Here is a 26,645-nt window from a genome sequence, read left to right on the forward strand (position 1 = left end):
GTTGTAGAAAACAGTGGTAAACCTTTTGTTTTCTCACTGTCGTGGAAAGCTTTCAATTTATAATTTTTGCGTGGGGCACCAGTGTTTCCACTGCACTCTTCCTAATGACATTTAGGCCTTTTCTCTGTCTACCAGAATTTAATTTATTACTATTATGTATACATGCATGAATAGTTCAGATTTCATTTCCTAGATAGCAATTTGCACATCAGGCATTTCATTTCATTTGCTGTGGTCTATGTTTTATAGTTTCTGACTAGCTTTTCCCTCAACGAAATGCCAGCCTGAAAGAATTGGGATGGGAAAAGGCTGCACACATGGGTTATGTATAAAGGGACTTAATTGATTAGCTTTGCGAAATATGCAAGCTTTACTTGGTGTATGTTTTCCTCAATCAAATATACCAAATTTTTATGGATGTCTCAGCACACAAATGCTCTCTTTTCTCATGAGAGTGGATGCTCAGTCTTCTTGGGTACAGAGCTGGTAAAGTGCACTTCGTAATTCTTGAAATATATAGCAAAATCTCAAAGTTTTGAGAGTTACGATTTTGAGTGGCAATTGCCCAGAGGGGTTATACCAAAGGTACCGGTTTTTTTCTGTTCATGTCCTTTCATTATTATGAGACAGTTGAATGCCAAATTGAATTAAAGCTGCTATTGGATTTCATAACACTGCTTTAACTCTTCAATATAGCCTTTTGTGTCTGTATTTTATTATATAATATTCAACATTCACTTTGCATTGCATGAAAAATTGATAACAACCTAATGTAAGGTATTGGTTATTTGTCAGTAACAGAATAAGAGGTGGTTTGTGGGGTTAATAAAAATTAGCAAGACTCTTCTAAAGTAATTGTTTCATAAAGCTACCCAAAGGGAGAGTTCTGCAGAACATTTCTGCAGAATCTTTTTAAATTAAAGGAGTATTTATTTATTTTTTTTCAGTTTAGACTTGTCAAATGATTCATGTAGTGAATTGTGCTTCAACCCAATGCTTAGAAGGAGTTATGAATGTAAATAAATACAAATTAATAGGAACACTGTTTTATTATTTCACTGGGAATTTCTGTACAATTTGAGAGCAACTTGCTACAGGTTGAGCAGATAATTAAGTTTAACCTTGATCCTAAGCCAGCTATATTGGCATACATTCTATCAGCAAAGGATTTAAATTTTCTCGGACACATTTTAATTGGCATTTATGCAAAATGTACTCACAGATGCTGAATTCATTGAGAAATCCTGAGTGCCATCTGTTGGACTCTGTTTCCTCTCTATTAAAGTAAAATAAAATAAGGCTAGATCCTTCTGGCTTGCTAATATATTTATATTTCAGACTACAATATTTTAATTGCCACATCAATAAGGTGTTATTTTGTACTAGACACTAATAGCTGTTTTTAATTGTGACCTTACTTTCTTTGCTCTTTTTCATAGCTTTTTCCTCAAAAACTTTTAAATCAAAGATTTCAGGCCTAACTTTTGCATCTGACATAAAATGTCTTTGAAAATAGTGGATGATTGTTTCAGTCTGTTCTGAATGTGAGTGCTACTAATACTGACTCACATGGATTTACTGAGAAACATCTATCCCACTTCTGAAGAATTTGGTTGGCAATAAAAACATGATTGATTGTTACTGATTGATCATGTTGTCTAAAGTCAACATGTATAAATTCTGGAGACATTTTATTTTACAGTAACAAACACATTTACATGCTAGTATATTACATTTATTCAGAAATACAAAAAAAGCAAAAGCTATTTTGGGAGAGTATCTGGACAAAATGGGAATATATATAAATATATACAAAAGCATTAATTTTAACCATTTGCAACCTGAACATACTGTATAAACGGACAAAGCTGTTTTGAATCCCTGGTACCTAACGCGGGGCTGGTTCTTCTTAAAACATGCCAGACTTTAGTGTCTCTAGGTTCAACAGTTGCATTCTGAATAAGGTTGTACATGGTCCCTAGTATATGATCAGAGGTAACATAATTCATGTAATTGTACCTCCCCACTCTTAAGTAAGAAAGTAACAGGGAAGGCAGTTCCTATACTCTTAAAATGAAGATTAGTGTTATTCAAGGGCAGGGGAGCGGGGGGAAGGCAGGGGAGATCTTCTGGTTTGGCTTTGTTTTTGTACCATACTTGTACTTTAACATGATTGAAGACCTTATCCCTGCTTTTTAACGTAGTAACAGTTTTCCAAATTGCTATTTAGGTCATACTTATACTTGTGCACGTGCCACTGTCTTCAAAAGTTTGGTAGTTTCTCTATTGTGTTTCCATATTGTTTTCTACTTTATCTTAAATCAGCTTGTAGAGTAATTTAGACCTCTGTTATAATAAAATGTAGAACTTGCAAAGTGTATGGAGATTTGAATGTAAAATAAATAGCGAGTACAGTGCATGAATATGATGAAAGATATATAGTAACATCTAACCATGGAATCACATACCTTCTTCATATCTGCTTTTTTTTTTTTCCTCTTTTTCTTCTTTTTGTTCTCTTCTCCAAAGGTTTACTGTGCATGCTGATACTTGGAACATTATTGTTAAGGTTATGAAGATTATTTACGATTTTTTCCTGGTTCACCTGGGCAAGATAGTCACCTTTGATAGTGTGCTTGTGGTGCCGTCATTATGTAAAGCTTGTTCCAACAGTGCCTCAGCTTTCATCATTTCTCTATGCTGGGTTATATTGAAATAATAGTAATTCTCTTGCATACTATGCAATTAGCATTGCTAGATGATATTGGATCTAGAGGTTCAGTTTCAAAGGAAAGGTTAAGACACCATGAATATCTTTCGCCTTTGAAGTAGGCAGTTGAGACTTCATCTGGGGATGAAAGTGTATGGGCTTCTAGGGCAGAGGGTGCTAAAAGAAGAATGCCCATCTCAAATGCGGGTAAATCAGATTGTTTCCACCCCTCTGCAAATAATGTCCTGTAAAACACTGAACCTTCAAAGACCCAAAGAGTTAATAAAATAGATGTTGATGGATATAGCAGGTTCAGTGTCCAATCACACCAGAAGACAAAAAAACAAAACAATTCCTTCTGGGGAAAAAAAACAAAAACAAAACAAAACAAAACAACCAAAAAACCCCATAGATATATAAAAATATATTTACAATTATATATATTAAATATTATATCTATATATAAAAAAACAAAACAATTCCTTCTGGGGAAAAAAAACAAAAACACAACAAAACAAAACAAAACAACCAAAAAACCCCATAGATATATAAAAATATATTTACAATTATATATATTAAATATTATATCTATATATAAATAATGTGTATATACACACACGTGCACATAACATGATTTTCTTGATATTTATTTCTTGTTGCTAGCACTTCTAAGCTAAGTGTATTCCCACTTGGAGAGTATCTTTTTAATTATCCATCTGTTTTTACCTTACCTTCTATTATTCTGTCTGAATTGGTGGTTCTGTGTGCTTCAAATGGTATGTAGATTAATTTCTCTTCTGGAAAGTCTTAAATTATTTATACTGTTTGGGAATAATGTGCGTTTCCCTTGTTTACAGCTCTGGTGTTTCTGATTATGTAGCATCAGTCTTGTTTTGCTGAGTGTCCTCTGTTGATTAACTCTCTAGATAGTTTGATAATGGCCTGTATCCAAATGATGTATATACAAATCCCAATTGTTCTCATGAACCTTGGCAAAATTCAGTGAGGTATTTGTTACTGTATTTTTAGATGAATATGTATAGAGTCACCACTTTGCTCTTTTAAAAAAAAACAAAAAAAACCTCAGAGAGATCAGACAGTTTTGTCTGTTGTTCAGTTTTACATGTTAAATTAAGAAAGGCTACCTAAATATTATTTATATAGACTTAGAACAAAACCAGAAGTTTGACACAATAATGGGAATTATTAGTCAGCTAGTGACACTGCTTACTTCAGTTTACTGGTTAAAGCACTCACTTTTTTTTCCCCTGCTTAATATTACATTCTTAAGTAAGAGTTCCCATTTTAGATGTGGTACATTGATTCAATGGATTTGTGCATATATAATACTATAATTTCTGTGGCTTTAGTAAGGACACAACAGATATACTCCTTCCCCCCAGTAAATCCAAAATATACAAATATATTTTAACATTCAGCTGTAGCGCACATGTATTGTGTTTCGTATGACATAATACACTCTATGTATTTCAATGCCGAGATGAGTATCCCGTTGTAAAGCAAACAAGAAACGCAGCACAGAAAACTGAGCACTTCTGTGCACCTTACAGATTTTATAAACATTAGAAGTGTCTACTATTTAAAAGCATTTTCTACATGAAGTAACTAGAATCTCTGCCTGAAAGTTCAGGAAAACCTATTGTCATGGTAAGCTACTGAAAGATGCCAATCAATTCATTCAATCACTCAAGTAACATTAAAACACTTTCTTTAGCAAAGAGAATTTCTCTTTTTGTTTGAGATTCTTATATATCATTTAATATGGCCACTTTCAATATTCTTCATTGCTGTTTTTTATGTTCTTTTTTTCCTGACAAGGGAAGGCTTGTATGATCTTTCTCTTAGGCTTCTTACTCCCAGTTGGCTTTGTAATCACTAGCCAAAATGTAATAAATTAATGTATCCACTGAAAGAAAACCTATAGTATTAACTTAAAACTTTTCTGTCCTTTTTTGGCCTTCTGGCTGGGCAGTCAGAACATAAATATTGACAGTAGCCATGCAACTCCTCCTATACCATAGTAGTGTATATTAATGTAGTGGACATGTGAGACATAAGGCATAGTGGTATTGAAAGTGGTTGTAGACAGGCCATGGCGTGATGACTAAAAGTAATGGGAAGAGGAGAAGCCCAGATTATTACAGTGGATATGTTTAAGAAGAAGTGGAATGAAAATTTGTATCATATCAAGTGTTCCTACTTCTGCTGTGTGTACATTATGTCTGCAGCAAGTAGTTCTAAGTAGTGCAACCCAACAGAATTGTGCTTATGGAGGGAAATAGTTGGCCTGAAAATCAGTGTCTATGCTGTGCATGTTTCATGAGAACTCCACTTTGGTCTATTGCCTGAACATACTGGAGTTCATCCTCTGGTCTTGTTCCATCCATCCCCCACCCCAGATAATCAGTTTTTGCATTCCAAGCCCAGTCCAAGATACAAATCAAATCCAAGTTGGTGGAGAAAACCTAGGGATTTCTTTCACAGTGCAGTCCTAATCCGAACTCAAGTACTGACATAAACACATCTGTACAGGAACTTCCATTTGGCTTTTAAGTTTGGGTTTTGTTCGGTTTGGAAGCAAACTGAAGTGAAGCAGGAGAACGCAAAATACTTTAAAAATTTATTTTATTATACCTTGTGTTTTTACTACAGGCCTGTATAAATATGCAGACCAGAAACCTAACAAATCAATAGAAATTCTGATGTGCATTTTACAACTTCTCTGCACTAACTAGGTGGGGTAGGAAAACAGAAGTTGAAATCCCTCCTGATCTCAAACTGTTGAAGCCAATGTTGCTTTGCCCTGAAGACACTCATACTAAAGTGTAACAGTAAATAATTTCCTCAGTGCCATTCATGAGGAAGTTTTAAAGTGTCAAACAATGAAAGTAAGTAACACCCAACCAGTCAGAGATTTTGTTTACTAGGAATTCCTATAACTTGTATTCTACAAAAATGTATTCTCACAATATATCAGAAGATCAAGAATATGGATTTTGGCAAACCAGGTAATGTTTTGAGGTGTTTTCTTTCCCCGTTAACTTAGTCATTTCTGAGTGAATTATTAAAAGACACCAGAAGCAAATCTTGCAAATTCACTCGCTTCCCAGCATCTTTCCCAAGATTAGTCCCAATGTATTTGGGACTTTTACAAATTTTACGAACTGTGCTGAAAATGTTTTACACTCATTCTTATGCATCTAGATCAAGTTTCATAATGTTTTAAAGCTTACTTTTTGTGCTTAAACGTATAGAAAAGAACTAGTCCACTGAACTGACTTGAAAATTTAATTATTTTTAGAGTTCATAAAGGAATAAAAGAATCCTGTTCTCTCACAGCACCACATTTGCTTTTTCTCTCTGTAGCAATTCTTAATGATCTAAAAGTCTTGTGGTTTACTAGGAGATTAACCTCAGTGAGCTGTGTGGGACTGATAGGAATTGAATTAATGGAGTTGGTAGGTCTTTGTAGAGTGTACCATGGCACCCCACAGTTCAGATTTGTAGCAGCAAGGGAAATCAAGCATAAGTACTTCCGCTAATGGTATTCCAGTTTGTATGGAGTCAGGGAAAAGTGTGGAAATGTTTGCACCAAATGCACGCACTGCCTCGGTCCTTTAGAATTTCGTTACTCTTTCCGTTATGTTGTTTTGTCTTGAACACATTTATATGTTTGTATTTCACCCAGACTGAGCTAATATTACAGTCATCCACACTTTCCTTTTCCTTGGTGGTGAGCACAGACGCGTTGTCTTGCATGCCACGAAATCCCTACCAGCCCACGGTGCCTCACAGCACTACAAAGTTGGACAGCGATGGAAGCCAGCATTTCTGTTGTAGCTGTTATTAAAGATGCTATCTTTAGCCATGATCCTGAAGTTATGCAACTTAATGTTCTGTGTGTATGAAAATACTAATGAAAACACAAGCTTGAAAACAATGAATGTGACCCAATATAAAAGGAAGCGTTTAATCAAAATTAAGATCTTCAGTAATGAAATCTGGCTGGCTTTATGTGCATTTGCGTTCATGCTGAGCATCGCCCTCTGTTTCCTTTTGTTAATTCTGAATCAGACTTCTGGCTGCTGTTTTACCACATGCGGTGATCCAAAACTTCATGTAATCCTTCCTGCCCAATTGAAATATTGTCTTTGAATATCTAATAGGGATTGAAGCCAGAATAAGATCCCAAATGCAGAAGTACTTTTCTGCATGATTTTACTGTCTTTTGACATTTCCATTAGCTTATAAATCTCCAGTAGTTGCAATTCAAAGTTTCAGCTTCGTGAAATTGGTAATGTCCATTTGCTTACAAAACCATTTGTCATTGTTGTAGGTATTAACTTTGCTACTTTTTGTAATGCTCTACATAGAATTTTACAGTATTTAAGCCTTTGGATGCTTGTCTACATGAAGAGCTATAATTGTAAGTCATGACAATGTTTGCCTAGAGAGTTTTCAAATCCTGAACTATAAAAAATTTAGGTGTATGATATTGTATGACACTTCTTTATACTGAGAAAGCAGAATGATTTGTAAATTAGAATATGCCTGAAATAGAACAAAATTTTGCTTATGCCATTTGGGATCTAACTCAAAGCGGTTAATTGAATTACATTAAGACTACATTTCTCATGTCCGCTGCATCAGGCTGTCTGCCATTTTTCCCTGAGGTGATTTTCTGGAATGCTTTCTAAGTAATTTGAAAAGTATAAGGTATTTGGCATAAATGTAATTTTGAAAATGTCTGTTTCTACTGTGGCAACCTGTTGTCAGTTTACCTCTTGAATGTTTTAGGAGGTAAAGAAACAAGGTTAAGCTTACTATAAGAATGATATATTCATGCATTTGGATATGCAAAGTATAGTTAATGAAACCTCCACTATCTAACTAAGGTGTATGCTGCTGTAGAAAAATCTGGAGAGGCAAGAAAAGACAGTAGAGCTCTGTGATCTGTAGTTCCTTTCAACAGAATAAAATTGTTTTATAACAACAACAAAACAATAGAACAGATTAGAATTATATGTAATAGTTCAGCAACATTTTTGAGCAGTGTGGCTTTGCTAATGTGTCTGCTACCCACAAATGCTGTTCTTTGTTCTGCTGTTATTCAGAATTAGCCACTTGGCTGTATGAAGTGCTTGCATCTTGCACCTTCTGACTGATGTTTCAGGTTTGACCTCAGATGTAATGGTGGAGTGTCATTTTCCAGAATATTAAAGGAGAAGTGACTCCTTTAGTAAGTGACAGTGATAATGATACTGCATAGTCTCTGATATGAAGTCATATTTATCAACTACTTTTACAGCATAATGAGGATTTTTTAAATGGAAATAGGGTCCTTTCAAAAAATGTTGATTTTAGTGGTGCAGTTATAACACGCTTAAATTTGAATGTTAAGCAGAAGGACACAGCTAAAATTCTTGCCTTGAAGAAGGACTGTCATGATTTAGGCCATGGTTGGCAACCAAGAACCGTGCATACACTCACTTACTCCTCCCCCCACTTTAGGATGGAGGACAAGAAAATGCAGCTATAAGCTCATGAATGGAAACAAGGACAGGGAGTGTTCACTCACCAACTATGGTCACAGGCAAAGGAGACTTGACTTAGGGAATTAAAAATCAATTTAACTTATGATCAGTCAGATCAGAGATGGACAAAGAGAACACAAAACCAGATCTTAAATACCTTACCCCACCCCTCCTTCTTTCCCAGGCCCAAATTACTTTGTTCCTGATGTCTCTACCTCCTCCCCCCAAAGCAGTGCACGGGATGGGGAATGAAGGTTGTGGTCAGTTCATCACATGTTGTTTCTAGCACTCTTTACTTCTCAGAGGGAGGACTCCTCACACTCTTTACCTGCTCCAATGCAGGGACCTTCCTTTATTAACTCCCCCAACATGAGTCCTTCCCACAAGGTGCAGTCTCTCAGGATCAGTCTGTTCCAGTGCAGGCTTTCCACATGGCCTGCCTTGGAAATAGTCAACTCCCCTGGCACAGGGTTTTCTCAGGCTGCAGATCCCCATTCACAGCACCATGACAGGCTGCAGGTCCACATCTGTCCCACTGTGGTCCTTCACAGGATGCTCCACCGTGCTTCTCCATGGGACAGCTGCCATCTCCCCACGGACTGCTGGGGAACCTCTGCTCAGGCACCTCTTCCCCGCTTCCTTACTGACCTTGATATCTCAGCTCCAGCATTGCTCTCACCTCCCCACCACCTCTGCCCTGCAGGTCTTTCTGCAGTTTTGTATTCCCCTTCATGAATGCCACAGAGGTGCATCCAGCTTCCTTAAGTGGCTTGGGCTTGACCCGCATCACAGTCAGAATTGGAGGCAGGGGAACTTCCTCACGGGAGCCATCCCTGTGACCTTCCTCACTACCAAAATGCTGCCACACCACACAGGACATTATTGAAACAGTAGCATAGTTCATATACAGATTTAGGGCAGAAACATTTCTGTCACAAGTATGCGAATCATTATTCAAAAAAGTCTCCTCTGATAAGCTTTTGGCTTCTTAGTGACAGGATTATTATGAAGTATTGTACAACTATTGGCCATTTCAGTCTTGCCTCTACTATTACAGTTTTAACAAATAGTGCTGCCACAATTTCGTTGGCAAATCTGTGGAACAGTTATATCACCTCTTTTAGCAAGACAAGTTAAGACAAAGTTGCTTTGGGCTTGGCCTAGTAAGGGGTTTTCTAGCTTAGAAACTCTGGGGAAGAGAGTCAGTTTTTTAAATCTCAAGACAGTGTAGCTTGCTCTTTGACAGCAACACCTTTTTAATTAATTGAAGTCTGGCTCCATTTGCTAGTGCTGTGTATCCTAGCTTTGAGCTCTTATTGAAAACGGGCTGAATGTTTGTTTCTGTCTTTGCTACCTGTATTCCTTCCTTTATTTTTCTCCCTAGAGTTCTGAGTTATAGCACACTGGCACTTCTGGGTTGGTTCGTGTCTTCTTTCTTGAAAGGGAAAGTCATTCTGCTTGTGAAGTAGTGGTTGATAAGTAGTTAAGAAAAATGTTGACATTTTCATGAAGTGTCTTCTCCTGTTCTCTCCTTCATTGTTTGGTCCTTACATCTCTTTTGTCATTTTAGTTACCTCTTTATGCTTTAATTTGTAAGGCCAAGACAAGGTCTTGCTGCAGTATCTTAATCTGATTCTTTTTCTCTGTTATAATCTGCTTTAAAGAAAGGTTTGTGCAGCTAACAGTTCATTGCAATCCTGACATCAGGACCTTGATGTGGTGTGTACAGAAAAACACACACCTTTATTTACAGAAGACACTGAAATTCTTGGATTTAAAGATGTAAACCCTACTTTGCCTAGGGAAAACTAATTTGTGATCTCCCAAAGACAAAGTTCTTCTCTGAGCTATATCAAAACTCCCTTGATTTGTGTCCATAAATTTGGGAATCCAATGTGTTAGTTACACTGTAAGTATTACCTATAATGAAGCATGATTCAAATAACCGCAGAAGTCAATAAAATAATAATAGTAGTAATAAAAAGGAAAATAACTATATATTTAGGACAAGCAAAGGGAAACTGTCTCTGCAGTCTGTACAAATTAATCTACTCTTCCAGCGGGCAAATTTTGACTAACCAGTAGTAAATGCCTTGTTCCCGACCATAATATGTGGAAGATACTGAGAGGGATCACATTTTGTACACAGTCAATCAAATTATTAATTAGGTCCATTCTCCTTATCTATTTTCAATTTTCAGTCAACCTAAGGGACACTCTCAGAGTCACATGCCTGAGGCATCACAGGTTCTTCAGGGTTTAATTAGGATTCCCAGTGCTGCAGCATGCTCTCTTAGGCTTGTCACTTACTCTTCTCAACAGGAGTTAAAATTACTCTTCATATGACTTATCAGATTGGGTCATTGAATTGATTCCCAATTCATCATCTAATTAATTTATAGTGTCTTTTCCACACATGGAAATACTGTTATGGGTTTACAGCTGTATTACCCAGTAAGATTACTGGCAATACTTAAAGCCCAAATCTTTAACTAGTGAAATAAAATCTGATTCTGAGTGGTTTCCATAAATTTGTGTAATTATTGTCAGTCATTTTCAGCCAGCAGTTTTCACAGAAGTAATTTTTGGAACCTGCTTCTTGCACATGCATTTCTTTCTATTAATAATTTTACGTTTCTGAATGAATGATTGAAAAATAGTGAATTACAAGAAATATATTTATTTTAACATTTATGTGCATTCAGTATGTTTGTTGCCAAATGCCTCTGTATTTAATTGCTTTTGCAGTGTTGCCTATTGCTTGATTCAAGCGTATCACTTATATTTGTCATCAGCACTTTTTAAAAGATGTGACCCAATAAGCATAACACTCCTTGATTTCTTTCTAAAGTAGTGTTTTAGAAGCACGCAGGTGTTATATTTGCTAACATTTATTGCTTAATATAACAAGCAATGACACTTTTTTTCCAGAGAAGGCAACCATTGACCCTCAGTAGATATTAAGAACCCAGTTTGGAGGTGCTGTATAAAAAGCAATCAATGAAACGTATTACTCTTTGGAGAGAACACATTTTTTAAAAAGATTGGAGTAATTGAAGCAGTAAGTTTTGTTAACATTTTAGAAGTGTGAGCTAATTTCACTGCTGCTGTTTCATACATGTGACTTTGCCTTATGTTCAGTCTCTTTACAACGAGCAGTCTCTTATATCTGGAAACCTATTCAATGTGTCATCAAGGAAGTCCTGTGTTGTCACAGGGCTGGCTCTGTGAGAGAGTTAAACTCTTAGGCCACATGTCTGATGTTCAGTAGTTTTGAAGCTCGGAGAAGGCTGAAAGATTGGAAATCTGGATACTGAGTTGATTGCCCGTAGAAGGCTCTTTAGTGCGACTGAGAAAGGTGTAGCAAGATCCAGTAGCTGAGGTCAAAGTGCTTCAAGGGAGGAATCAGATGAGAACTGAAAATTATGAAAGTGAGGAGTCCTGAGGCAAGCTGGCTGCTAGATGAAATTAATCCCTACCTGCTGGAGGCTTTATAGAAGTGTAGACATGTTTTGAAACATTCAGTACCATATTGCTAAACTAAATCACTGTATGAAATTGTCTGTATTATGTGAGTGATCTTGTTAGCTGATCATAACAGTAATTTCTGACTATAGCCCTACTCCTCCTGTTCAATTTTAATTACTACATACTGTAGTTAATGCCAGTGTTAATCTGTTTTAAACATCTTCAGAAAGGAAAATAAATCAGGAACCAATTTTTGCTTTAACTTCACATGACTGCATGGAAACTTTTAGGGGGTTGTCTTCAGAAAAGAGTATTTCTCATTTGTAAAAGATCAAGTTTTTGGTCAAACCAGATAACATTCCTAAGGAGTTTAATAAGGTCTAAAATACATTTTTGTAACACACATACTGTCTTAAATCTGATCATGTGTGCATTTTTTGTTATTTTTTTACTTAATTGGGTGCCATGACACTTCCCCATTAATGGCATGCATGGATTAAAAGTTATATTCTGACATCCGTAAAAATGTAATGCCAGCAAAGTCTTTAAATGAGGTACCATAGTTCTGGCTGATGCTTAAGTTAGTTGTAATTAAAATTAAGCACCTGGTTTGAAGCACTGTTCCAACTGACAACCTTGTTATAGTATACTTGAGTGCCAAAAATGTCTACTGTGTGCCTGTAAATTTGAATTACAAGTTCAGTAGGTAGTAGAGAAAAAGGCATCATTGCTGGTTCTAAATTACAGGAACTGTTCTGCTTTTGATTAACCACCCAATCCTGACTAAGGAGTTAGTTTCTCTATGACTGTGGGTTCATGGGATAAGAAGAATGCTATAACCTCCCAAATACCATCTTTCGTTTTCCTGATCTTGGAGCATTTTACAGCAAATGCACACTGGTTTTGTTTTGTTCCTCATATTAGATGGAAACTTTCATTGTAAATACTGTCTGTGTTGGGCAGAGGAAAGAGAAGCAAGTCTGGATTATCTGTTTTAGAATTGAAAAGGATTAAGATTGCCTTAATCTGATTATGAAACCACACCCCAAACATCTTAATTTCCCTCTCTGCCTCTGTTCACCCAGTGACCATTGCTGGGATATCTTGGCTGATTAGGGATCCTGGATATATTTTGGTGCACTGCTTTGAGCGGACCTAGCTTGAAGTGTCTAGCCAGTCTGACTAGAATAGACCTGAAATAAAAACTTCCAGGAGATGGTTTTTGTTTCCATGTTACAAACTATACTACCTGTTAAGGCATGATACCCACAATGCATGAAGGTAATGAGTATGTTCCTTACAAATTCTTTTTTTTTTTTTTCTTAAGCTTTGCTTTGGTTTTCTTTATTGTCTTGGAACTAGATCACAGTTATTTAATGACAAATTCTAACTAGAATCTTTATTAAATAACTGCAGTGTGTATATGCAAAAAACCCCTGCTTTCCTACCTCCCATTTTGCCCATTAGAGACTCTCTACTCTTTTTCAAAGTACCCAATGAAAAACTTAAGAAAAAAACACTGGGTGCTGCACTTTGAGGACCATTTATGTTTTACACAAAAAAATACCATCCCTACTTACATTGCTTGTCAATAAAAAATTATTCTTGAGTGATTGCTTAATCCTTTCTGCTCTGGGAAAGATTCTCTGGGGGGTGTGGAGTTGCTTTGTTGATTGAATAGTACATGATTTTCAATATTTGTATGAGTAGTTAACTTTTATAATGGAGATACAAAGCTCCTTCTGGAATCTGATTAGCTCAGCAACCATAACATTAAAATATTTTCAGCACGAACACAGGAGTTCAGAGTTCACACAGCAATATCATGGAGTTCTTCTACCTGTGTGATGACAGTAATTATGATCATTATTCATTGTATTTGGAAAATATTAAAGTGTTAGAAAACCCTACCCACGGTATCTCACAAATGTAGGGGGTGGGGGCTATATCTATGAAGATTCTACATTGAAGTTGTTTAAAAAAAAAACAAACACAAAAAAACCCCAAACAAGTATACTCTTAATTTACCTATTTTCGGTCCAGCTGCACACATTTACAAAGAGGAGTGTATGTTGAAATTTGACACTGTGGTGACTGAAAGCACATGTTGTACTGAATTACAAAGTATACTTCTAATATATCTTCAAAAGGAAATGTATTCTCAATTTACAGTAAGCCTTGGCTAGGAAGGACAGAAAAGAAAAAAAAATATTTTTTTTTCAGCAAATGAAGAACATTTTAAATTTATAACTTTATGCAGGATTGCCAGGGCCTGAGGCAAAAAAAAAAAAGAACCCAAACAGCAGAGCATACACCTACTTTACAGCTGCAAAAATAATTACATGATGACTATCTGTGGAGTAATCTCTAATGGATTACATTTTGTTAGCATTTCATTATGTGAAGTTAAAGCCAAAATAATTCATAGTAAATGGAAAGAAAAATACTTGTTTTGATGTATCTCTGGTCTGGACCTTTGACATCCTCCTAAGGTGTTATATTATGCATCACTTAATTTGTGAAAGGTCTTGGTTTACAGACCAGGTACTATGCTTGTAAAACTGATCTGGGACTAGGGAGTGTAGAAATTACTGAAGTAATTTGGTTTTATTATGCTAGTACTGGACTTCTTGTTGCTTCAAAGGTGCTAAAAGCTATCTGAGGTCTATCTGATAGGATATCCTCTTGGATGTACAAGATCTTTCAGACTTGAAAAGCCCTTATGTTTTTGAAGATCACTACACTTGGGTTTTTTGTTTTGGTTTGGTTTTTTGTTTTGGTTTGTTTTGCTTTAACTTAAGGGCATTCCTTTTTATATATCTCTTAGCTTTATCCAAGTGATACAATCTTCAGCAGTAATAAGAGTCTTCTTATCCATGGTCAAAACACCCCTTTTATTGTGTTGCAGTAAACCTGCGATGTAGCAAATAAACTCCTCTACACTTTCATGTTCTGTTGGCTCTGGGGTCTGCATGTGTGTGAGGTTTTAGTTTCTTGGTGCAACTTCTGTTTGTTCTTTTATGTTCTTTAGTTTGGAGAAGTGTATGGGGAGAAAGACTAATAATATGACCAGTGGCACTCCAAATCAGATCAAGATCAGAACTCTCTTAAAGTAAACAGAAGGAATTCTTTGACTTCAGAAGCAGCATTGTCAGCCCAGCTACTTATGCTACATGATTTACTGTATCTGGATGGCTTAAGGGCTACTTGGGAACACAAGAAGTTGAATCTAGTTACTAATACCATATTCAGTATAAATTGTATGAGTATATGTAAGGTTTTCAGTTTATGTGAGTAGTATTTTAATGCTTCCATGACCAAAATAATTGGATGTGTCCAATTTTGATCCATCAATATTTAGGGGAATGTAGTAAGGAAGCTGCAAGAGAATGCAGGTTAATGAAGTTTTGTTGAAAGCAGAAAGGAAGCTAAAGGATCAATCATTTGATTTGATGCAGACCTGGTGAAGTCTGGAGTATACTTGAGTCTTGTTGGGACACAGATGTTCTTTGGTACTTTGAGAAATTATATCCTGTTTCTAGTGCAGTGGTAAAATACTCTATATATGTTGCGTTTGATGTCCATCTACACTTCTGCATCAATCTGGAACTTTGCCTATTGAGGCATCAGAATGTAATGTAGATGTACTTTTGAAGGAAAAAATAGAAGTTCTACTGATTATTGAGAGTGCTATTTGCCAGTAACTCTCCAAAGCAAAGAACTGCAAATTATTTTTCCTCCCCTCATTTTAGATTAGATCGCATAGATGAAAGTAGATGTAAAAAAGATATGTCCCTCTGTCCCAAAGTAGATGACCCATTTGCCATTACACCATTTTAAAAGGTCTTAACAGCATGGAAGACCTTATGGACAGGAATGCTTGCAGTCTGCATGCACACCCCCATTCCTTAATGTTTAACAATAAATAAACCTTGGTTTGAAGCAGCATTAACAACTCAACCAGTATTCAGTGGTGAATGTCCATATAGCTGAGGTCCATGTCTTGGGGCATGTATTCTTTGCTGCAGATTCTTGGCACTATTTGCTGTTGACACAAGATTTTTGCAAGTAGCAATGTCAAAATTCTAAGAGTCTGTTGGTTGTAATGTACTTTCCCATTACCATATCCTCTGTTCATTGTGGATCGAGTAACAGCAGTGGAGAGGACTAGAATGTTGCATTAGATATAATTTGAGTTATTAATTTTTTTATTAAACCTAGTGCCATTAACTTGGCAAGACATAGGAATGTCATTATTCTGTTAAACTCTGTCCCTGTATAGTGGTCTGATGAGCACAGTCTCATGTCTTTTCTCCCGTGTTCCCTGTGTGATCTGATGAGCACAGTCTCATGTCTTTTCTCCCAAAAAGCTCACACAGCTATTGGTAAAATTCATAGTGTAAATTCATAGGTAATTCATAGGTAAAATTTAGTATTTTTCTATGAAAAAATGTATTTCTATGAAATTCTTCCAAATTAAGTATGTGGTCCTGCTTCAGGCTAAGACTCCTAGTGATCAAGAAAGATTTATTTTATTTTAATTTTTTTTTTCTTGAAAAACCAAATTGCAAAGATGAGTTTGGCTAAAGCTCACAGATGTTTGGCATCTTATATTGTCATTAAAGAACTGGGAAGTTTAGTCAGTTCATTTTTGCCATAAAGTCAGAGATGGATCCTATTCATATGGCCAACGGCCAATTTCTAACCATAAAACTTCAAGCTAATAGCGGGTTGACCTTGTGTCTCAAAACAAAAAGGTCAGAAAGCAGTGTCTGCCATCCTTCTCCTCAAGTGGTGTTCAACCTAAGAAGAAGACCTTGTGCCGTCCTCAGATGTGACAGGAATCCTGTGCTCACACACTAGGCAGGTGCTATGCCAAGAACTACCGTGAGGCAGCTCTTCTGTGCCCGTTTCACCTCTGTCAGTATTAGTCACTTGACATATATGTTGGAAGTTAAACACAAGTTGTACCTGGGTTTTCTCTGTTGCTGTGTGGAAATACCAGAGACCATCCACAGATGCCAAATGAAATTCATTAACTGAATTCTGTATTAATATAAAGTACAATGTCAGCAGGGACCATTAGAGGCCAAAACAAAATGCTTTGCTGTGCTCCTGGTGTATTGCAGGATAATTTTATACTTAATTTCTTTATTCTTTCAGTTCTACGGGATGACTTCCGACAAAATCCATCAGATGTAATGGTAGCTGTGGGTGAACCTGCAGTGATGGAATGTCAGCCACCAAGAGGTCACCCAGAACCCACTATATCGTGGAAAAAAGATGGGACTCCTCTAGATGACAAAGATGAGAGAATTACAGTAAGTATAAAATTATTCAAACAATGAAAAAAAAATATATATAATATTACTAGTCTCTTGAGCATATGGGCATCCAGCCATGCTGTACTTTCTAGGAACCGTCCCTTCCTTGCCTTGGAGGCAAGGCTCGTTTACATTTTGTTTGGAATGCATCCTCTAGTCTCATACCATTTCATTGCAGGGTATGCATTTGCTTGTTAAAGGGGACCATGCAAAACCTATGTTGTTCTCTTCCTCAGAGGAATGTTAAGCTTGTGGAAATGAAATCCATTATATTTGTCGCTGTCCTATAATTTTCTTGCCTTTATCTCCTTACAAATTTCTGCAACCTATAATGTCTGCCTTCTTTGGTTGGAAAATAGGAACTACTAGTGGTCTAGGTGAGACCTTCTTTTGTAATTCTGTTGAAAAGAATCCATGCAGAAAGGTTGTGCATTGTATTAGAAAGGATAAGAAGGATTTGGGGCTGTAGTCACATTTCTGTAGATAGATGATGGCTTATCCTGCCCTCTTAAATTAAGCTGTTTTCTCATTAGAGGTGTTGTCATACTCATTTGTATCTGTAGCTTGCTGAATACAGTGTGCAGTTATTCAAGAATATGGATAAAGCAGCTTTTCAAATCATAAAACTATCCTTCTACTGATTTTTGACGTGAAACAATAAGCTAGTGAGCCTAAATGACAATGAAAAATGGAGTTTAAAAATCATTTATATGCTGCCAACATGATGATACAAAACATGTTTCTGTATGGTGAGGAACTGTACCATCTTAAAGCACATACTGTACAGGATCCTGTGGGTACTGGGAGGATTACTAGCATAGAACAAGATCAGAGGCATGTACAATTGATTTACCTCAATCGTATGCTAAAATGAGAGAAATTTTAATGGAAGAACGCTTAAACACCAACATTCTAACTAAAAAATTACCATTGCTGTTTGAGATTTAAATCGCCTGTTATGTTTGGGTTGTTTTTACAAACAAGAGGAAGCTCAGGCATTCTGTAGTTGTTGCATATGCATACATTTAAATTTTTAAGTATCCTACCAAACCTATACTGATTGCTGGCTATTAACTGAAATCCTCCAATCATAGTTGCTAAGAACTTGCAATTTCCTCTTCAAATCACCATCCCACTGTGACAAGTCAATTGACCCGAGATAAAGAGAAGATTCCAGTGCTACTTTTTTTGTTTTGGTTTGGCTTCTTTGTGGTTGTTTTTTTTTTTTTTATTTCCTTTTCTAGGAAATGCTTTCTAAACTTGCATTTTCTATTGCTATAGTTTATTCTTGTGAAGCATTTTCAAGTGTTGCCTAACTACATTTCTTTTGTTATACATGAAAACTGCTCTTCTCCTTCTGCCAGAACAAAGACATACCTAGAACAAAAGCAACTATCACTGACTGGCAGTGCCACCTGTATTTATTAAAACTGTGCTTATGATGGAATAAAGCCCCTCAGTTTTGTTTTGTTTTCTAATTATTGTATTACAAACTCACCTATATAGTATTTTTTCACCATGACATCTGGTGGAGTTATCTTGTGTTGTCAGTTTCTGCTTGCGAAACAAACACATGAAAATGAGTTTCGATATAGGTGCCCACGTGAGTGTTTGTTTTCAGAGGCATGAATTAACAGTGCTGTGATAGCTAGCTCAACTGCATTATTTTGTGTCATATTTGCCTGGCTTTTTCTTAGGCAGCACTTTCTCACACAGGCAAGAGACTAAAGCTACATTGTAATGCAGATTTGCATCCACTTACAGCTGTAGCAGGATATTGCCAAGTAGATAAATACGCATTCAGATGTAAGTCTTAAGAGCTTTGCAGTAACAGTCTTTATGGTCTTGTTAGTGGCTGCGAGGTGAGGGAAGATGGGGACCTGGAATGGACAATATGTTGAAGGACAGATGGGCAAAAAAAATCAATTTTGGAACCTGACTTAGTCAACTTCTGTTAACTTACCTCCTTTAGGCAATTTCCATTTCAGTTTATCAACAGGAACATAAAGAAATTAAAGAGTACAACAGCTGAAATAAGGATGAAGTTGTTGGGTTTTACATGATAGATTTCAGCTATACATTAAATGAACTTTTTTTTTAAAGTATTTTTAATTTAAGTGCTTATGTTTAAAATGAACACCTCCATTCTTTTGATGGCAAAATTATAACTCAGTAAGACTAACTTTCAGGTAATACAGTTTATAGGTGTTACCTTCCTCTTTTTAAGCCATGAAACTACCAGATGAGGAAATGTCTAGCTGTGTGTGTTGGTGTTCAACACCTATGTAATACCAGTGGGCATTTAATCAATGAAGATACTTCAGTGGCTCCACTTCTAAAGCATTTCCAGTTGTTCTTACTTTGAAAGATTTGTTCATCTTTGATGTATTACCATTTTAAGAGGCCATTTAAAAGGTCAAAGGCCATTTAAAGCATTTCACATTAATACTTTCCTTTCTGACAAGAGCTTTAAAACAAAGATTGTATTTCCTTTTGAATAAGGGTTGATGCTTGACACCTCTTTTTTATTCATATCTGAACTTCCTTCAAACAGATGGTATGCCCATTGAAGCAACCTTTTGAATATGTGGAAGCTTTTTCCCTCACCTGCAATGACAATGTTGATCTTTGAGTCAACAGAAGTTGGCTTTACAGACTGATCATTAAGGGTGCTGGAGAAATAGATGCATTAGCTTGGTTCCTGACAGAGTTTGAAGAAAGAGACATAGATAAATAGTTAAATAAGATCCAGGTTAAGGCACAAGTTCCTCTGGAATGCAATAAAAAGAAAATATTATTTTGTCCTGGAAGGGTTAAGGAAATTGATATATTTATATAGGTGAGATAATAAAAATCAAAGTGTTCTTTGCGTATTTTGGTCCATTTGTAGGACAAATAAATGTGCTTTGAAGAGAAATAAATTTATATGACTTTCAGGTTAGAAACAGTAGTGAATGGAATAAATAAGAAATCAAAGTTAGGGTATGGGCACAGATATCTGTGGTAGGGATTATAGAAACAGACACACAGTACTGCTCAGTTTTAGCGCAAGAGACTTGGTTAGGCTCTTCAGAGTCGACTGGGTGGAAAATGATCAAAACATTTTTTTCCTGCTGCTTTTGAATATGTTGTCTATTAACAGTTTTCTCAGCACATTAGAGCTAAACATGATTTTTCTCATGTGTGTTCTTTATACCAGAGTATGAAAGCATGTGCTTGATGTGGCTAATCCTTCTCCCTGTATTAAAAACGAGGCAGGAATGACAGTCTTGCATGTGAAGCAAATGTTTATCTTTAACATCAGTTGTTGAATTGAAAAACAGTTATCATGAGGCCAGAGCAGAAGTAGTGCAATTCTATGTTCATCTTGTTATTTTTTTCTCCTGGGATTACAATGGAATCAAGAATCCCTCCTGTAATACATAGAGCTGAAAAAGGAGTGCTTCAGTGCAGTCCAGTGAAGAGCTCTAATATCTCACTGTGAGCAATGTAAAAATAAAAAATATTTTTACATTTCTGAAATGTTCTGTCTGTACTGGGAGAGGCTGTCTGACTCCCCTCTTGGAGCTGGGACACAGTGGAGAAAGAAGGTGCAAGGCCGTGTCTTAAGAGGGAAGGGAGCTCACCAGGGTCGGGAAGTTCCTCCATCTGTTCCCAGCCCTTAGTGGTGTTAACGTGCTTGGAATTGCTGTCTTGCCAGGTTAAGTTCATAGACCTGCAGACTGGTCAGAGAAAGGATCTAGGTCAGGGCTCTGGCCTTCCAGGTATCCTCACTAGGAAGAGGCCTTTCAGTCTAGACATCTCCTTTGCATGGCAGCCCAGTGTCAATGGGAGGTAGCCACGTGTTTCAGGCACTTACCTTAGGGCAAAAAGCCATGAGTTTGCATTCACTCGGGCTGAGGAGGAAGTGCTGTCAGTCTAGTTTCTGCTGACTGGTGTAATCACTGGGCCTGGTCTTGCCTAATGTATTTTGTCTATATGCAGTTGGCAGGAACATCAGTGGCCCGACTACCATTAGCAACAACTTGCCTGGGCACTCACAGCATTTGCAGTGAATATTGGCTGCTTATAAGTCTGTGAATACCTCCAGTGTACCTCTATTTACTTCTGAGCCATCCTGCTGTTGTACCCCAAAACCTTACACTACTTTTTAAATGATGTCCCTGCTGCCTTCCACACACCACTGCAAGGAAATTTTCACCTCATTCCCCATGTATTTCCTTTATCTCACAACCTGCCTTTGCATCCATCTGGCTTTTTTCTCCCACTTGTATAGCCCCACTGGTATCCTCTGATTAGTGCTAACTGCTTGGGTGGAGGTAACAATTTGGAAGTTCAGATAAGCAAAACCTCCTGCTGTATGCTGTAATGTTCTCTTCCTTCCCCTTTGCTGTTAATGTAAATGGCTGGTGTGCTGTGATTTGTAATGGTGCAGTGTTGGCTGTCTGCATTAGGTTTGCTTAGAGCCTCCCTGAAGGAACTGTGTTGCTGCTCCATCCTCTTTGTGAATCCCAAATGCAACTGCCTGTAAGACGCTGACAACAGTGATCTAACCAAGATGGTGGAGCCTTTGAGCATATCTTTAGGCAAAAACTGACAATAATTACAGACTCTCAGAAGCGCAAAGCATTCAAAGAAGATTTTGTGGATCTCCCACCTAGACAGGGCAACCTGCATGGTCTTTTGGATCTCTCTCATATTTTATGGGCAATGCCTGCATAATTAACTAAGCCTCAGTAAAATCAGGATGCAGTCAGAGTGCCTGTAATTATCAATACTTTCCTAGTGTATACAGACCTTGCATAAGCTTTGGAGCGAATTGATGTTTGAGCCAGGTTTGGAGGTCAGGATTTCACAGCTGCTTCTGTTCTTGCCCCTTGACCAGTGGTAGCCCATGCTACAGAAAGATTCCTAATTGTCATGGTTTAGATGGTAGAAGAAAAAAGCTATGCATACTGAACATGAAATTTTAATAGGTAAAATCTTTTACATATACATGAAAAAGGATGCTGGTACCTAAAAAAGAAATCCTTTGTAATTGACTACAAAAAGCAAAGCCTTTGCATTGAAACTTCGGTGCAGCACTGTGATTGCAATTTCCCCCTTTTCGTTTTAACTTTTATCTATCATTTATCCTGAAACATTCTCTTTTGATTTTTGGAAGAAAAAACTTGTGAATCCATTTATCTTTCCTTGTTCAAGTTTCTTAGCTTTTAAGATCGAAGTTGCAGGATGAATAATGCATACAGGTTTTCATTCCTTTTCTGTGTGGCTGTCTCATGACATCAACAGTTTTGAATGACTTTCACTCTTATTTTAGATAACTTGTAACTGAAATTCTTGATTCTTGTTTCATTTCCTGACCCGTAAATAGTACATCACAGATACGTAGCATTTCTTGTGTCTCGCACAATTCTATTTTTACATAACTGAGTGATGAAAATTTTTTCTACAAAATGAGAAAACAAAGCCTCTGATCTTCTGCTGTGACAGAAAAAACTCCTTAAAGGTACCATCCACAGGAAAATGCTTTATTTATTTACACTAAATTTTTAGCTAATTTTTTGTCAAAGAGAACTTCATTCTTGGTGGAGACCTTTCACAGCTTCATTGTTGTTTGGCAAGTTTAGAACTGTGGGGGTGATATAAGTGTGATATCAGTCATAACAAGAAAGAAAAAAGAAATTAAAGAAATTAAATATGCTTATCAGTTATTAAGGAAAAGAGAAAACGTTGTTTGTATTATAGGAAACAGTGGAAAAAACAGAAGCTGAGTTCCTATTTAGGAAAGGGGCTTTTGCTTCCATAGTTAAATCACAGTAGGAAAAAATGCAGAGGGAGGTGGATCAAGAAAAAGGAAACAAAAACTCATCGAATTTGTTGCTATGTGCTCTGCAGGAGTCACAGTCTTAACCCTTTAAAACAGTGGTGCTTCTGACACAAATCATACTATTAGAGTGCCACTCCCATTTAATTTGAGATGTTTATCCTTATTTCTTTCTTCTCCATTTATGTTTTTTATTTTCTGGCCTCCTTCATTCATTTATTAATCATTAATTTCTAAACATTTTAATATCCCTAAGTTACCTATTTTAGATACACAGCAAAGAATGCATATTCTTGTAGAAGATGTAGTGCTAATGTTATCTGTCCTATGGAGAGCTGCATGAAAGATCATGGCCTGGGTACGCGGCACACAAAGTAATGGGGGTGAGCAGAAGGGGGTAGAAAGTGCCTACAGTTCAGTTTTATTTCATTATAGTTGTTTTTCTTTTTGGGAGCAGATTAAAGGGTAAGCAGCAATTTCCTATTTGCCCCAGGAGGGTTAGAAAGAGGAGTGCATTTTTTCTTCTGATTCCTAATATGTAATTGTTGCCACCCAGCAATTTCCTTTCTTCCCAGTTCTTTTTCTCCATTGTCTCTTTTCTCACTCCCTGAGAGGGTTGGCTTCCCACTCTACCTCTTTTTCCTTCATCTCCTGATCTCTACAGTGGTGGTTTCCTTCAGGATCAATTTGTTACTGATTTATATTTCTTCTGCTATTAATATTGCTTCCTCTGGTGACACAACTGGAGCTGCTGTAAGTTAACTAGGCACCCTAAGAGGAAAGAAATGTAAAAGATTTTGAAAAATAATTTGGAGCCACACAGCTGTCCCAAAAGGATTGTGAGAATGGTTCCAAGTCCTGCTGTTTCTTTCTTAGTTTTTCCAAAAGTTGACATTATTTTTCTGTGTTCACACTCAAAGCTCTGGTCCCTATTTCAGAGTGTCTCTATTGCTCCTGCTGGAGTCTTGCTCTTGTCCAGATTCCACAGATTATTCAAAATGTGTATTCTGGATCATCTCCCTTGTTCTGTGTTCTGGCCAGGGCGTGTGCCTCTGTTGTCTCCTCCATTATCATCAGGGCACCTTTCCCATCTTTCTCCTCAATTCTTTCTGCGTGCCTATGTTTTCCCCTGCCGTGTCTAAACCATTGTGCACATCTGCACAGCCAGTCTTTCTGTGTTAAGACTAAGAGTTCTCAGAGTATCTTTTTACTACGTTGCTACTTCCCATGTATTTTTTTTTATTTGTTTGTTTTTTTAATCACAGACATATCTGAGCTCTTTTCAGTTGTACCTTAATATTTAATTAGCATTTGTCACATCATTTTGTACATTGTTTGTGGGTTTTGTGGCTGAGCCCAAAACATATTACATTCTTCTACAGAGGATCCTGCTCATCTTGGAAGGCTGTAAAAAATCTTATAGCCTGGACTAACAGAAAGAAGAGAAAACATTGGTCATACTTTTATTTTCCTATTCATTTTCCTCTTTATCTTCTTTCATCCTATTTGGGGTCTTAACATACTCTTGTCATTTTTCAGACTCAGCTCTTTGAGACAAAACTTTTCATCTCTAACACATCCATGAGTAGTTTCCAACCCTGACCACAGCTTTTAATAGTGAACAAGCACTGAAGTTAATGTGGTTTGGAAATCCTAACCTGTTACAAGAGTTTCTTCTCACAGCTTTTATTCAGGTTTGCTGTTTTAAAGAGCATAGCTATTCAGACATTGTCAGGCAGATGTGATCTCACTCACTTTGCTCTTGGAATCGACCAGAAGCCATATGGCAGCGGTTAATGTGGCGCCGAGCCTGAGCTAATAAGCCCTGCTGAGAGACAGGCTAGATCATTCCAGCACAGTTTTGTACTAATACGGCCACACAGCTTCTGTTGCACTGAGGGTAAGGGCAAAATGAGCTTGCCTTGGCTTGAAGTCTCCACAACCAAGCCAAAGCAAATGGCCTGAAAACACCCGTGTGGACAGTCTCTTCTTTCTCTGTAGCTCTCACATTCAACTATTCCAAATACTTCACTGGGGGGACAAGATGCTTCCTCCATTAGCATGATGTTTGCTGCAAGAAAATTGTGAGGAAAAAGCCCGTTATTCTAAAGTGTTTGAGTCATGCTTAATGCCAAACATTGTTCTGATTGGTTTAAATGGCTCATATTTACCCTGAATCTTCCATGCAAGGTTGCTGGATAAAGTGTAGGACAGGGTAAACCATGCATTGGTTCACTTGATGTGATGTGTCTTTTCAGTAGACATCTCCAAAGGATAGTACTGGTCTGTGAAATCAGTAAAAAGGGAAGGAGCATCATGACACCAGGCAAAAGGGTGGCCCAGCGTCAAAAAACTGTAGACTGGGGAGGACACCAGGTTCTGTAGGCATGTGCTGGCTGTCACAGAGACTAGATTTTTGATTTAGGACTAAACTTAACCTCCTGTATTTCTGAAAGCATTCCTGGTAATAATGTAATCTACTGGGTAAAGGTTGTGAGACTTGTGGAGTTAAAATTTGTCATAGTTCAGTATTACGTGTAAAGACTTGTTATGGTGGTTTAATTGCTGGAATTTTAAACCAAGGTTTTATGATTAGATTGTCCCTATAGATAAAAGTGTGTATTCCTTCTGTTTTGTTTGGTTGGTTGTTTTTTTTTCTCACAGCTTTCCAAAATTATTATTTCAAGATGATAATTTTAAAAGTTATCCTTTGCATCATTTCCTTTGCATTATTGCTTCAGCTATTTTGTTTTCTCACCACTTAAAATGTTAGGCACTAGATCTGCATAACTATGTTTTCTCAGTATAGTTTCACCCAGCAGTAGTGAAAAGTATTTGTTCAATGTGAAATAAGTCTATATTTTTCCGTACTTCATTTTACACTGTTTCTACTTCTAAGTATAAAAGTGAAGAACAAGAATGAAGTTCTTTGCAGATACTCTGTGGACTAAAGGAATCTGAAACCCCCTTCATTGAGTCAAAATTCTCCATGGATTTCTTTTGTCCCTAGTCATGAACTGATGACCTAGATTGTAAAAGAAAATAAATGCCTGCAGCAAATAGAATATGTGTTAGATATCTGAGTTTTGAGACTTCCACAGGCATAGGCATTAGACTATCAGGATTTTCTAGTTAAAATAAGTTATTGAGAGATTTGAACTTCTGGGACCATAAGAAATTACAGAAATGGAGTCTGGGAAGCTTCTCCTTAAAAAATAATAAAAAAAAACAGGTGGTTGTTATCTCAAGCGAGGTTACTTGAGCTATTCAGAGCATGTAGGACTTTATGATTTGAATGGTTAGGAGCAAAGGAGCAAAGGTGATTTATTATGCTGAGAAAGTAAATTTTTTGTTTTGTTTGGCTGACAATCTAGTTGTTGGGGTTTTTAGGATGGGTGAGGGAAATGAAGGAAAGATGTGGGAGGGAAATTATTTCTTCATTCATTTTATTCTCTTAATGAAAAAAAAACATTTTTGTTTGGTTAGTTTTTTTAAGCAGTCAGAAAAGGAGCCTTTGTTTATATAATGCACAATGAAGATTGGATTTAGAAAGTTAATTCTTTTCCTCCTCTCCCTTCATCAGCCTTGTGGAAATCCCACATGTAGAGTGTGGACATGCTCCTCTAAGTTAAAAATCCATTTCTGGAGACACTGTTCTCCCCAGACCATTAGGAACTGCTCTGCTATGTGCCTTCTCTGATTCCTCATCATGAGCAAAAGCAATGAGAAGCAAAGCAATATTTGAAGGATCAGATTTGAAT

General features: G+C 36.9%; 1 protein-coding gene across 1 annotated transcript in view; it reads left to right on the forward strand.

The window, feature by feature from the left end:
- The window catches only part of ROBO1 (roundabout, axon guidance receptor, homolog 1 (Drosophila)), a 627,322-nt gene that overhangs the window by 494,915 nt on the left and 105,762 nt on the right, over nt 1-26,645 (forward strand). Inside the window, exon 4 of the mRNA XM_010002162.1 lies at nt 16,897-17,054. Within this exon, the coding sequence (XP_010000464.1) occupies nt 16,897-17,054 (158 nt within the window). The remainder of the gene's footprint in view (nt 1-16,896; nt 17,055-26,645) is intronic.

This window comes from Chaetura pelagica, unplaced genomic scaffold, assembly GCF_000747805.2.
Source record: "Chaetura pelagica isolate M959 unplaced genomic scaffold, ChaPel_1.0 scaffold627, whole genome shotgun sequence".
NCBI lineage: Eukaryota > Metazoa > Chordata > Aves > Apodiformes > Apodidae > Chaetura > Chaetura pelagica.